Source organism: Oreochromis aureus, linkage group 4 (genome assembly GCF_013358895.1).
Source record: "Oreochromis aureus strain Israel breed Guangdong linkage group 4, ZZ_aureus, whole genome shotgun sequence".
Lineage (NCBI taxonomy): Eukaryota > Metazoa > Chordata > Actinopteri > Cichliformes > Cichlidae > Oreochromis > Oreochromis aureus.
The window spans coordinates 31,859,112-31,874,128 of NC_052945.1; the positions used below are offsets into that span (position 1 = coordinate 31,859,112).

At 39.8% G+C, this 15,017-nt stretch overlaps 1 protein-coding gene across 1 annotated transcript in view; it reads left to right on the top strand.

Moving 5' to 3' along the window:
- Positions 1-5,232: 5,232 nt before the first annotated feature.
- LOC116335537 (beta-1,4 N-acetylgalactosaminyltransferase 2-like) overlaps positions 5,233-15,017 on the top strand; it is a 39,262-nt gene continuing 29,477 nt past the window's right edge. Inside the window, exons 1-3 of the mRNA XM_039611596.1 lie at positions 5,233-5,253; positions 5,406-5,518; positions 11,168-11,311. Of these exons, the coding sequence (XP_039467530.1) occupies positions 5,233-5,253; positions 5,406-5,518; positions 11,168-11,311 (278 nt within the window). The remainder of the gene's footprint in view (positions 5,254-5,405; positions 5,519-11,167; positions 11,312-15,017) is intronic.

Genomic DNA, 15,017 nt, shown 5'->3' on the forward strand with positions numbered 1-15,017 from the left:
GGGGTGCCTTCATCTGGACGTGCTTCCCATCCAGAGCTCCACAGCAGAGAGGAAGTGCCAGCGCTCCTGGAATTCCTCTGCAATGGACTGCCAGTCTCCTGGTGAAGGAACAGCCATGAAATCATCCACTAGACAGTCCCAGATGGCTGTCGCTACCTGGGGATGATCTGGCTCACGGTAGACACACCAACTCGAAAACTGAACGCAATGGTCCTGAAGGAGTCCCGGTGGCAAGGAACCTGGACAAAATTGTTTAAAATTAGTATGATGTGTACTGCAGTTACAAAATACATTATTCAGATTCCAAAACACTTTGGTGATGTTAGATTTCAATTACAAATATATTAGATATTATCTAATATACACTATAATTATTAGACAATATCTAAAACAGTCTGCGGGATTATATAAAATTTCAGCTATACATGAATTAAACCAGGTCTAAATAAAAAAAGGAGAGTATCACAACAAAGATTAGCGCACAGTGGTCCACTGTTTGATATCAGCAAACACAGAGAGCATGCACTGATAGACACCACAGCCATGCTATCATTGCAAACACTGATAACAGCATAAATCGAATTAAATCGGGACTTGATGAGAACTTTCGAGTATCACTAGAAATATTAAAAATACAGTCGTCACCGTACCACAGTTTGCTTTCAGTAAACACCGAGAGCATTCACTGTTAGCATAGCACATCCATGTTAGCAGTGTATAAACGATAGTTTAGCATATATTAGCACAGGTATCTATAAAGGACGATCGTATTAAACACTTTTACTAACCTCAGGCAGATGGACAGGCGCTCTGCAGGTGGAATTGAGCGCCTGTAGTTGGTGTCCAGGCGGGCGACTCTGGGACCGACGCGGGACAGCAGGTCCTCAAACTGGCCGAGTGAAAGACGGTGATATCGCTGGAATCGGCCGTCATCCAGGCGCAGCTCCTGGAGCAAGTGGTGAAACTCACCAAACTGCTCACGCCTCTGGAGGACCTGATGGACCTAGGTACGGCAAGGACGTCTTTTCCCCCGCTGCTCTGCTCTCCACAGTAGATAAAGCAGGGAAACTCTCTCTTCAAGCGATAGCTCGACAGCTGCCATCTTGCAAAGATACCGTCTGGCACAACTTCCTCCCACATCCCGCCCACATTTCCGGTTCACGCGCGTCAAAATATGCAATTTTGACGCGCGATGGATTTCTGTTGGACACGCGTCGAGGTGCGAATGTCAAATTAGGGGCGTTTGGGGCGTTTTCGCTCGCGCCTATCGCGTTCGGTGTGAACGCACTGTAAGGGCGCCCTCCGTTAGTGAGGTGCGCCGGCTGCTTGCGGCACAGGGAGGAGAGGGCGGGGCGGCGGGGGATTCACTCGCTGGCTGGAGCAGCATCTAATAACCAACTCGCAAAATAAAACAAAATAAAAACAAACCAACAAACACGAAAACACCAGACATTATGATACCGACTTATAATTTGCACCGATGTTTTTTCAAAATTCTATACGCGAAAAGTGAGCGCGAGAGCCGTCAGTGGCCTGCTCTCTGCTGAAGTCAAAGTAAACTTTGTCATCTCCGCTACATACAGTCCAGTATATAGAGAGACGAGAGGACGAGGCTCCAGTTACAGCAGTACAAGTAAACAAACCAAGGGCGTAGATTTGGTTTTGGCATTGGTGGGGACGGGTGTTTCAACCACCGAACCCCGCCCTTTTTCTTTCTTTTTTCTCCTTTTCGTCTTTGCTTCTTGATAAAAAAGGACAAATATACTTGCCTACATATGCTATTCTACATGCTATTAAAACATGTAAAATTACAATTCATAGTTTTATATGTGAATTATATAATGTTAAATTACTATTAAACAAATGACTGACTAAGTATTTTAGACTTTAGTTTACTTCAGCCATATTCCACATAAATCAGGTATCATACAAAAATAAAAATAGCTTCAAATACAGTCAAGACAATAAAAGAATATGACTTTAAGGACTTAAATGTGGGATGGAGCGATTTTCGCAGGTCTTTCCTCCCCACTGCTGTCAGACTCACAACAAGGACTTTTGCAGCTGATCAAACACACATAAGACGTTGTAAGTTGTATTTTTACTCAGGTGTATATAACATTTGTATTCTATTTTTATCCTAATGTATATTTTATTCTATTTTATTCTATTCTTTACAGTTGTGTACAGTATATTATTCTTATTGTATTCTAATTTTGCTATATAACTTTGCACTGTCCACTTTCTGCTGTGACAAAATGAAAGGTAATCTTATCTTAACACGATTACTTCAGTTATAGTACACCAACTTCTCTTATACATTAGCACTAAGAGAACACTAAATGAACTGGTGGTTTTTGTCCATAAAACTCATCTAAGATGACCACAAAATTATTATTCTGTGCTTGATGTGCCTCACCTTTGGCCCTGGCTTTTCCCCTCTGACTGCACTAGGACATATTGATAAAATAACACATTGATTCGTGCCATATAAAAAGTGAGACAATTCAGATTCTTTGTCAAATCTACACTAATCAATCAATTTACATCAGCAGCCAAACAATTGTAGTGCAAACTGCACTACAATAAGTGGTATGGAATATTTGCAAAATCATGACTACCTCATGATATTTTGTCTCAAAAATGAACCCTATGAATATGTCAGTGCCACTAGGATGAAATTATTGTGTCACCAACATTTTAACGTGAGAGACATATAATTCTAACAGCCTCTTTAAACTAATATCCTGGCTTGCTCGAGGCTGCCGTTTTTTCTTACAGTTTCAGTCAAAATTAGACATGTTGCTCTGAGACTGGGAGAACTAATAGAGCTGCTTGTTGTGCAGTTAGTGTCCAAAACACGTAATTCATGGTTGCATACAATTTTAGACTGATGTGGGCCAAAGCCTAGCATAGCCTGTAACGTTATTATGACGGACACATTTCATGAGTGAACTTGGCTTTAAGTGACTTACAGGTTTCTTTGAAAAATACTTTCTTATATGCACGTTCTTCCTCGTTGCTGCCATCCTCCTCTCCTCCTCGCAGCGCAGGCTTGCCGCTGCTGAAACTAAACAGAGCTCCCTGAAAAGCTCAGCCAATCACATTGGCCATATTTGTCACATGAGGTCGGACTCCAGTAGAGAACGTAATTTAACTCTTTCTGCACCGCTGGGTGACTGAGACGCTGACAGATCGATTTTTTTTCTTTCTATCGTTTTTTTTTTTTTTTTTTTTTTTTTTTTTTTTACAAGAAGCGATCAAATTATTGGTGGGGACAATTCAATAATCGCTGGATATTGGTGGGGACGTGTCCCCTCCGTCCATGCCAAATCGACGCCCTTGAAACAAACAATAAATATGAGAAGAGTAAGAAAATAAGGATCAGGGACAAAGGGATCAATAACAATTTAAAATTTATAATTTACAGTTTGATGATTTAAGTCTCACACACAACCTGTCGAAAGGGGAGGGGGTCGGCTGCTTCCAAATAGAGCGCATTTCATTCATAATGATGTCAATCCAAGCCCATTATGTATTCATGATTTGAATCCTGGGTTGTGTGAAATATCAGAAATACACCTTAGACAATGTGAATCTGTGAACTAAGATGTAGGTCTGTTAGGTTATGTTGTGGTGATCCTTGGGTTGGGGGATTTGTGTTCGTACTGGAGTGCAAAATTAAAACCAATAGAAGATGGACAAGAAACTTTCAAAGCCATCATGTGCTCAGTTTAGAAAAAATAGAGGGAGTGCTCGCCCGGGGCGCCAAACAGGCTAGGACCGCCACTGTCTACAGCCGAAAGGCAGTAACTTCAATGGCTTGGTACACCCAGCCCGAAGAAGCTGACTACACTTTGTCGGTCTTGTGACTCAAACTGTGTCCCCTCCACAAAGTCCTCATCTATAGAGTGCTTTACAAACTCGAACATTGCAACTACCTGCTGGATTTTCCCGTTGTAGTGCAGCTAGCCAAACAGCGAGCGGCGAATTGCCGCTAAGAGACAGCCAGTGAACGAGGACAACAGAGGATACAGAAGAGGATATCTCTGTTTCTTAGCATAAAACTCATTGTTGCAGCCAGGGACAACACTAAAGGGATCCTGTTAAACTGATTTCCTCTAAGTTGAGGTCTAAAGTCTATTAGCCACCAACCACATGATGTCACGGTCTGTACTGGCAGAAGATGGCGTTAAATATGATTTTAAAACTTCAAGGACTTATTTTTTTAAATCGAGCTTCACAGACAGAGTTACAGCTTTGTCAGTTTTTGAGAGCAGTGCTCAATGGTGTAAATTAGCCTTTATATATGTAGAATTTTAATGTCCCCTTTAAGTTTGGGTTCACCATTTTTCCAGTCCTTCTTTCCTGAGTCACAAAGTGTCACGTAATGTCACAAAAATGTGATTTGTCAGTTTCAACATGGTCTGGATAACATTCATTGTCTGACAGGAATATCAGACTGTTTGTGGGACCTTCATTTGGTGATTTATTTTGCTCTGTTTATCCTGTCCTCTGTAGAAAAAATGAAAGTGTGACTTGTTACATGCTTTGAGGCTTGTTTTATTGTTCAGCACATTTTGTGGGTGATATTTGTTTGCTGTCATTAGTAATATTATGTAATGAGAACTTGCAGTAGGAAAAATAATGAGTGGAACCAAGAATTGGAAAAAAACGTCTACTTGGAGAAAAGTAAATAAGTCGAACTAACTTAAAAGTGAAAGGTTGTGTTAACTTAATATTTTTAACGCTACACGCTGTGTCAATTAACTGGCAACATTTTGTGTTTGCCCAGGATTTTCTTTTAGGATGCTGATTAAACTATAGAACTGTCCAACTTGTTCCGATGTTTATTCCTTCCACAAACATAGCACTTTGTTACTACACAAACGTAGTAACAAAGGGCCTAAAGATACACTTTAAAGTGGTTTCTTTGCTAAGTTGTCTGTTCTGTGTAGACACGGCACTGGTTCATCCTTTGAGCTTTTTTTTAATTCTTGGATGATTCACAGGTTAGTGTTATTTTTAACAAGTAAACAATCCAACAAAAAAATCCTCTGAAAATGGTCAGGTCAAGATCTGGACTGAAAATGAGCGGAAAAGCAGCCATTGTCCAAAATGGAAAGACCTTGGAAATGTCTGGCAAACTATTGCTTAAGATCACTTTAAAATGACAAGAACATCTGGCATCACTTACTGGATGCTTAACAGCAAAATATTAAAGAATGAGGGATGGATGAAGACTTTTGCACAGTACCATATAGATATCCTGATCTAACTTCAAATCTTTATGAATTGTTACTGTGCTCTTTCTCTACGCTCTTGTTTATTTATTTACAGTTATAGATTTTTAAAATGTTCTTCCAGATTATAATGGATGTGCCTGTGTCTGTGCACCTCTACAGATGTCTGTATTTGACAGATGGAAGCTCCAGGTGGTTGCTGCTGTGTGTGTGATCATCGTGACGACATCCTATTTTATTCTGCCGAAAGATGTTACCACTACACCAAAACTGAGGTAAAACTCAACCTCCCTTGATGTGCTTGTAGATACAGTATGCTCCTTATGCATTTTAGCAACTTTTAAATCAGTATTTCTACTAAATTGTTCATTCCTGGTTCCTTCCTGCTGAAATTCAAAGCAGTGCAGCAGAGTAGCATGGTGGTTAGCACTTCTTGCCTCACAGCAAGAATTTCACAGCAATCCAGAGCCTGGTATTTAAATCCATCCTATGGCCAGGACCTTTCTGTGTAGAGTTTGCATGTTCTCCTCGTGTTTTCGTGGGTCCTCTTGTGGTTCTCCGGTTACCTCCCACAGTCCAAATACGTGCAGTTAGTGGAGCTTGAGTAATTTTTTATTTTTTTTATTTTTTGCCCATAGGTGTTGTCTGTTTTTATAGTTGTGCAAATGTCTCCGTACATGTACACAATTCTGGTCGGACAGAAAGGGGAGAGGAGTTTTCACCTGCCCAGATGCTTTCCCACGCAGTCACCCAAGGTCCTGACTGTGGATTGCTGGATGTGGATGACATAATTGTCTGCCCAATGTTCACTGGTTGACAAGTGGATCGAAATAGAGAAGGGGGAAGGGACTTCAAAGATAAAAAAAAAATACAGCATGAAAAGCACATACAGTGGCTTCATTGGACAATGTTCGTTGTTTTTAACACTCTGTTTCACATCAGCTCTTATATGTATAGGTACGTTACAATTTTGCTCTTTTCTTGCTGACGGACCTGCAGTGTAATCATGCTTTAATGGGAAATTGTGTCTTGTTAGGAAGCTCTATGAAGATTCTTTTTAGCAAAATTTGTCTGTGAAGGTTCTCAGTCATCCAGGTCATCGTAGTCAAAGGAGTTTGCAAAGAAAAGCGTCTGGACTTCTTTAAGTTGCTTGAAGACGTTTCACCTCTCATCCGAGAAGCTTCTTCAGTTCTAAGGTCAAATGGCCGAGAGTCCCAGATTTAAACCCAGTGGGAGTATCCCCAAGGAGGACAAAGGACCCCTGGTGATCCTCTAATCACATGCGCCCAGGTGTGAAAGCGGGTGTGGGACCTAATCAGCCAGGGTTTCGGGTGAGCCCATTGTGAAACCTGGCCCCACCTTGTCATGTGAATTCCTGAGGTCAGATGGCCCAGGATGTGAGTGGGCGTTAAGGCGTCTGGGGAGGGAACTCAAAACTGGATTATAGATGGCAGACAGTTGGTGTCGTAAACCACCGCCTCTGTTCAAAGATGGTCGCTCACAGTGGACATAGATGGCCTCTTTCACTCCTCTTTCAAACCATCTGTCCTCTCTGTCCAATATGTGAACATTGGCATCCTCGAAAGAGTGTCCTTTATCCTTAAGATGCAGATGGACTGCTGAGTCTTGTCCTGTGGAGGTGGCTCTTCTATGTTGTGCCATGCGCTTGTGAAGTGGCTGTTTGGTCTCGCCAATGTAGAGGTCTGGGCATTCCTCGCTGCACTGTACAGCATACACCACGTTGTTAAGTCTGTGTTTTGGAGTTTTGTCTTTCGGGTGAACCAGTTTGTGTCTGAGTGTGTTGCTGGGTCTGAAGTACACTAGGATGTCGTGCTTGGAGAAAACTCTCCTGAGTTTCTCTGATACACCGGCTACATAGGGGATGGCAACGTTGTTGCGTCTGTCTTTCTTATCCTCCCTCGCTGGTGTCTGATCTTCTTTTCTGTGCCTCTTTGCTGACTTTATGAACGCCCAGTTCGGATAACCGCATGTTTTCAGTGCTTCCTTTACATGTGTGTGTTCCTTCTTTTTCCCTTCAGGCTTAGAGGGAACATGTTCTGCCCGGTGGTGTAGGGTCCTAATTACTCCAAGTTTGTGTTCCAGAGGGTGATGGGAGTCAAAGAGGAGGTACTGGTCCGTGTGTGTGGGCTTCCGGTAAACTTCAATATTGAGGTTGCCATTCTCATCAATGTGCACAGCGCAGTCCAGGAAAGGCAAGCAGTTGTCCTTTGTGTCTTCCCTGGTGAACTTGATGTTTTTATCCACGGCGTTAATGTGATTAGAGGATCACCAGGGGGTCCTTTGTCCCTCCTTGGGGGGATACTCCCACTGGGTTTAAATCTGGGACTCTCGGCCATTTGACCTTAGAACTGAAGAAGCTTCTCGGATGAGAGGTGAAACGTCTTCAAGCAACTTAAAGAAGTCCAGACGCTTTTCTTTGCAAACTCCTTTGACTTTAGCAAAATTTCTTGCTTAAGTTTTTATTCCAGCAAAAAATTGTGGAAGATTTTCTGCCAGTGACTGATTAATGTGATTAATTAATGTGTAGAGTCTTTTGTACCATGCATCTCCAAGTTTCATTTCAAATTCAAAATTTCTGAATCACATTTAGATTCTTTATGATTTGGCCATCATGGACCACTTGCTTAGAACAGCACGGGGATATGTTTCTCTACAGAGCAATACTAGGCAAACTTTCAGTTTACCTCTTTCCTTTTTACTGTCCAGTGCCATTTGTTACCAGGTACTCTCCTCCAAAATGCTGCTTTCTGATGTGCCTAGAATTGTGATAGATCTAAAGAACAGTGTATTATTATCATTAGATCTAAACTTAAACACATCTATATCTGTTCTGTGAACTTAAAACCGATTAAGAGAGAAGTAAATGTTTTCCTTGAGCGAGCACTAGTGTTTCAGGTTATGGGTTTGTTTATTACATGATCTGCAGATTTAAGCTGTATTTATTGTATTTTTTCGCATTGCTGTTATCATGGCCAGGTCTCCCTTGTAAAGAACCCAGTTGTACTTTTTAAATAAAGGTAATATAAAGAAACAAAGAAATTTTGTAGATTTTTTTACGAATAGCCACAAGACTCTGGAATATGGCATGCTTTTTTACTGAAAACACAAATAATAAAAGCAATTATAGCCTATTTCTATCATCACTTTGGACGTAATTTTGTTTCATAAAGCAAGGTTTTTTACTGTTAAACTAAAAATATCAGTCCATGAAAATACTAGACTTGTAGTCAAGACCGCCTAATCCGAGACCAAGACAAGACCAAGACCAGAGGGTATCAAGACCAAGACAAAGACCAAGACCAGAGGGTATCGAGACCAAGACAAGACCAAGACCAAGACCAAGTTGAGACGAGACCAAGACCGAGACCGAGTCGAGGCGAGACCAAGACCAAAACCAAGACCGAGACAAAAAAAAGTCTTTAAACTGCAGCCAGATGCTGCTTCGTTTACAGGTGTCAGGCATATTTATGTGTTTTGCTTTCGCACAGCCCTCCTCACCGCTGTCTACTGTCTCACTCACTTGCTGAGAGGACAGACGCACGCTCCACTTGACTGTCGCGTCTCTCACCCTCTCTGTTTTTCACATAATGATATTATCCTATATCCTCGCATGTGATTGGCAACAATATGGAGGATTGGAGCATAACTGAGCCACTGTGTGAGAGCTGAGCAGCGAAAGGAAATTAAGTGAGGGTAGAAATGACTGAAAGATTATTAGGCTCTGTTTTGAGTTTTGTTCAAAAAGAATGACTTCATATAGGAAAAAAATAAATATCACATATGCAGGACACCTTAAACTAGTTTTTAATTAAGCAGCAAGGCAGAACAAAGTCGGGCCTGTATCAAGACACAGGGACTAAACCCCAATTCAACCAGACCCAGAACTGATCTGGAATTAAAACAGGACTACAACAGTTCAAAATCAGGACTACTTAGGACTTAACCAAGACGGAACCAGAATCAGAACTAGATGATAGTAGCACTGAAAATCATCATAGACCTGCACTACACTTATTTTTTTTTAATTCTACCAAAGTACACTATTTAGATTCTGAAAAGTTTATATAATTATTTAGCCTTGTTGTGCAAACAAGCCTGCATAACTTAATAAATATAGAATTTGAAAAGTAACAAATGGTATCTAAAAGAAACAGGTACTAGATACATGTTCTGATGAGTTTTGGCAAACAACCATTTGACTAACATGTGTGTCTCACCTGCTCTTGTTCGATCTCTGTTCTGTCCTCATTCTCCATCTCCTCTCTGCTCCTCTCTCTCCCTCTCTGTTCCTCTCTCTCCCTCTTTGTGCTGACAATCAAGCCAAACACCAACATCATCAAATATACAGTTGAAACCAGATATTTACATACTCTTCAGATAAAAACACAAACACTTTTTAATTGTAACATCAAATCAGACTAAATGTTTATTTTTTAGATTGATAAATATAAAAACATATTTGTTAACTTTAAGAGTAAAGAGAAAAACTATATGTATTTCTTAATTGCAAATGGCACCAAATTGTATTCAAAATTGAGCCACACTTATGTAGCTCCACAATTCTGTTCCTGGTGTTTTGGTTGACATCTCTTGATTTTCACATGTCACAGAAACAGGCTCTGTGTTTTGCCTTATATGCATCCACAGCTGTGCCACCAATTTACTCACATGGACTCTACTAACCTATCAGAAGCTTCTTAAGCTCAGAATGGAATCGTCTGGAGTTTTTCTTATTAATTAACAATAAACTTAGTGTATATGTTCTCCTAAATTTGATGAAAGGGATAAAAATAGACAGCTCTGTCTCTCTTTATTCTGTCATTAAACTAATTCAAAAGATTAGTTTATTTATCTAAAACAAAAGTTTACTCTAAATTAATGTTTAACAGTAAAAAATAGTTTTTATGTTTTCTACCTAAAGTGTATGTAAATATCTTGTTTCATCTGTGAATATACTGCTGTGTATTGAAATTCCTCTTGTTTTGCATAGATATAGTGAACAACATACAAAGCATAATATATAAAATAACATCTACCTGAGTTTTTCTTTGAAAGAAGCTTCTTATGTCCATTGTTGTGTTCATCAGTACACAATTGAAACCGATTTAGAGAGTTTGTTTAGCCGTGGAGGGTAACAACTGAAAATATGAAATGTAAGCTAAGACTCTCTAAAAATCAGCATTGTTGTTCGGCTTTTTATTTATCCATTTGTTGATTCACTCGAAGAGCAAGTAACGCAACCAACTGATCAGTTTGATATCAATCTTTTGTGATACAATCATATTTACATTATTAGTTCAGTACGAATGATTTGCTTTGGTACCTGGTCAAACTTAAGCTGTCCTCTGTCTGCAGCAAACTCGCAGGCAGCAGCTTCTCCCATCGCTCACATGCGTGCTGTGCTCAGTCACCTAGTGCCTGAGCTCGGATCATACCAAAATTAGGGGAATTTACGACGGTGCCCCATGCTTCTGAAAAAAATGACCCGGGCTTAAGCCCAGTAAGCCACCCCCCCGCTCCGCTAATGGTTGACTCCAAATCTCCCAAACACTATGTCGATTTGAGAATGGAAGACCGAAACAGCGAGACCAAGACCGAGACAAGACAAAAGTCCGTCGAGACCAAGACAAGACCAAGACAAAAGTCCATCGAGACCAAGACCGAGACCAAGACAAAAGTCCGTCGAGACCAAGACGAGACCAAGACCACGTAAAAGTGGTCTCGAGACCGGTCTCGAGACCAAGACCGGTCTCGAGACATCCAACTCTAGAAAATACATCTGCAAACCAAATGAAGTATAATAATAATCTCTGTACTAATTATAGTTATACAATTGTGTGGCATAGAAATGAATGTTAGGCTTTAAAGACATCTGATATACCCTCACCCTTCTACCCTTCCAGTTCATCTCTCCCCACGCATCTTCCCTCATCTGGCCCATGCACCTGTCCTGCTGGCTCAAGCCTTCTTAAAGAACACCTCCCCAAGGATCAATATAAGGAGTTGGCGCAACGGCGAACTAAGGAATTCCAGCAGTACAAAGCCAGGTAGATGGATGGAGCTCACTAAACTGTTAATATAAAGGAGTATCTTGATAAACTATGAATTTTAGACATTCAGACACCAAAACTATTTCCAGCAAACAGTTCTTCATTTATCCATTTCAATCTAATCTAATCTAATAAGTAGATACAATTTACAGAAGTAGAATGTTCTTGCACACAAGAACTATCACGTCTTTAAACTATTATATTGTGCAAACATTTTGAGCCAACCATAATTTCTCTATATTTTGCACAAGAGCAGCCAGACTTTGTTTTTTCTTTCTTTAGTTTTTCTTTCTTTAAGTGCTCACTGGGCTTTATAAAGGCTATTTAGTATTGTTCTTTGAACATTGAATGCTTTTTAAATCATTTTCAGTCCAGTTCTTCTATGGTTGAAAGAGAATGTTTTTTAACCTTTCAACCATAGAAAATGTGTTAGACCAGTGTTAACTTGAGAGATGTGGTGGGTGTGCAACTCATATCAGTTGTTTAAGCTGCATTTTATGGATGCTGGGCTAGGTCTTTGGGAATGCGAGCAAACAAACAAGTAATTTCATGATGCATTCTGCCTCGTCAGATCATTCCATCAAGTAGAAATTACTTCTGCATATTTTTAAGTTACACTTGGTTGTAAATCACAAAGTTTGCAGAAATACAGTTTTAGTAACATACTCATGACTGCATACTTTTAAAAATGGATTTAGGAGTAATGTAAAAATTAGAGGTGGGAAATTAACATGTTAATTGCGATTAATTAATTTGAATAATATTAATAACTTTATAAATAAAGTACTTTCAAACAAAGAGCTGAACAGTTATTAGAAGATAAAAAGATAAATAAAATAAAACCAGTACAGAAAAAACAGGGAGGTTGTTCCACAAAAATGGAGCATGAAAAGAAAAAGCACGGTCCCCAATAGTCTTTTTTTTCTGGCTTTAGGAACTTTTAGAAGGCCAGTATCCTGAGATCGGAGAGCATGGGAAAGAACATAGAGGTGCAAAAGGTCAGAAAGATATGAAGGCGCCAAACCATTTAAAGCCTTGTAGGTGAACAACAGGACCTTAAAATCTGCTCGAAACTGACAGGGCAACCAGTGAAGAGATTTCAATACTGCGGTAATGTGCTCAAATTTCCCAGTTTTGATTAAAATGCGAGCAGCTGCATTTTGTACCATTTACAAACCTCTAAAACTTTCCTTCAGTAACCCAGAAAGAAGAGCTTTACAATAATCAATGTGCAAAGACACAAATGCATGGACAAGTACCTCTGCAGTGTCCAATGATAAAACATGCCTGATTTTAGCTATGTTCTTTAGGTGGTAAAAGGCAGTCGTTGTTGTCTCTTTCAAATGGGACTCGAAGGAGAGCACTGTGTCAAACCACACACCTTACCTTGTCCCCGCAATTTATGACATAGTCATCAATTTTCAAGGAGAAATTTTGGGACAAGTACTTAAAATTTTGTGGTCCAGTGACCATCAAATCTGTCTTATCAGTATTAAGAAGCAGGAAATTATCAGATAACCAGCTACTAATGGCAGATAGACAAGCTTCTAATTTAGACAAGTCAACGCAGTTTCCAGTGGTTAAAGGAACATAAAGCTGCAGGTCAGTAACATAGGTTACATTAAAAGAACGTACAAGAACACCAAAAGGCAGCAGAAAACAGCAATGGGCCAAGTACAGAACCCTGAAGGACCCTGTGCCTCACTGCACAGGTCTCAGAGAGGTCATTTTTAAAACTAACAGTCTGATATCTCCCAGACAGGTAGGATCTCAGCCATGATAAAACATTTCCCGCAACTTAGGGCTGGGCGATATGGCCTAAAATCCATATCACGGTATAATTTGAAGCATGTGTGGTAACGATATATATCGCGATATATTCTTTTCTTCTGTGTAACGTATTTTACACACTATAAGGCCCACTTAAAATCCTTTAATTTTTAAAAAAATCGACAGTGTACCATATGTATGAATTCTGGTTGTGCTTACTGACCTCGAACCGATTTTATGTAGCACATGGCGCTCAAAAATCTGTCAAAAATGTTTTAGTACAACTTTCTTTAATAAAATGATCAGCGTTGCTGCTTTACCAGGTGTAACAATTAAGTTTAACGTCCAGGCATCCATGAAAATAGAATTTATTACATTTAACGGAGTTAGAAGTTAGCAGGAAGTTAGTGGAAGTTAGCTCGCTAGTTTCGCTAGTTACCTAAACATGATATAGCATGTTCTGACTGAGATATTCCTGAATCTCTCAGTCCTGAAAATGTACAGCTCTGCTATGGGAATAGAGCAGTTGTTAGGGAATTCAGCATTAATGAATCAATGGCAGGGAAGTGGAGGAAGCGCAGTTTTTGGCTTTCCCCATATTCCAAAAGTGATTCGTCTCTTTGCTGTTACTGTCACCCGGCATAATTTGCAGATGATTTTGCTTGCGACCAAAACAGGCGCAGCTTGATGACACCACCATCGGTATAATCAAAATCTCTACTGTGGGCCAAATTTATATCGTTTCTACCGTATACCGTTTCTACCGCCCACCCCTACCACAGCTCCTATAAAATGTAGAGGATCCAAAGAACAGGTTGTACATCAAGCTGTGTTTACAACCTTGGTTAATCTAGACAGGGAAATAGCCTTGAAGCCAGAGAACAACTGATCAACATCAAAGGCAAAGCAGCTAAGTAGTCTAACGAACTGCCCGAGGAGGGAGTAATCTGATTTCTAGTCTTTCAGCCCTGTCTCTAAAAAAATATAAAGTCGTGAGCTGTTGAATTTGAACAGCAGCTAGCTGACTTACTTTCTGTAAGTTGAGACACCATGTTAAATAGAAGTTTTGAGTTATGCTCAAATCATAATGAGATTTGAATAGTAATTTGCTTTTGGTGCAGACATCAATGATTTGAAAAAAAAAAGTGTCTTTCCAATCCTGTAGAAATACTTCTAATCTGGAACATCGCCAAAGACGCTCAGCTTTTCTACATTTTCTTCTCAACTTCTTCAGTTCCTCATTTAGCCAGGGCATAGGGTTCCTGCTATAACATTTTAACTTCTTTACAGGAGCAACGGTTCAAGAAGTGCATTATTAAAGTTCACAGTCAAAGTGTCCACATATACTTCATGTATAAAAATGGGATCCAACTCGTCAGGTAAATTAACTCTAAGCAATGCTTCAGGGCTAATGTGACAAGATGACCTGAGAGGCAATTTTTCCCTCTCAGAAGCTGGAGATGTAGGAATTAAAATATCAAATAAAATTGCTGAATGTTCTAAAATAGGTAAAACACAGGTTTCAGTCATAGATACATTCAGTCCATAACCCAGGACAAGGTCTAAGGTGTGTCCCTTACATATTGCCCCAGACACAAATTGTGTCAAATTTAGGGACTCAATTATATTCAAGAAATCTTTGACCAGGGGTTTATCCTCACAACATAGATGAATATTAAAGTCTATGTTGTTTTATATCGCTCACTATGAGAATCCTTTCGTAATGAGCAATAAAAAATGTCAAGAAGTCTGAGAATTCTGAAATGAACAATTCATTATATTTAGGTGAATGATAGATGACTATAATTAGAACCACAGGACAGCTTAAAGTCAGGACCTGGGAGTCAAATGGGGTAAAAACACCAGGACTTTGTATCTGTTTGCATTTAAAGCAGTCTTTGATGATAGAGGCTATACCACCTCCCCTCCCAGA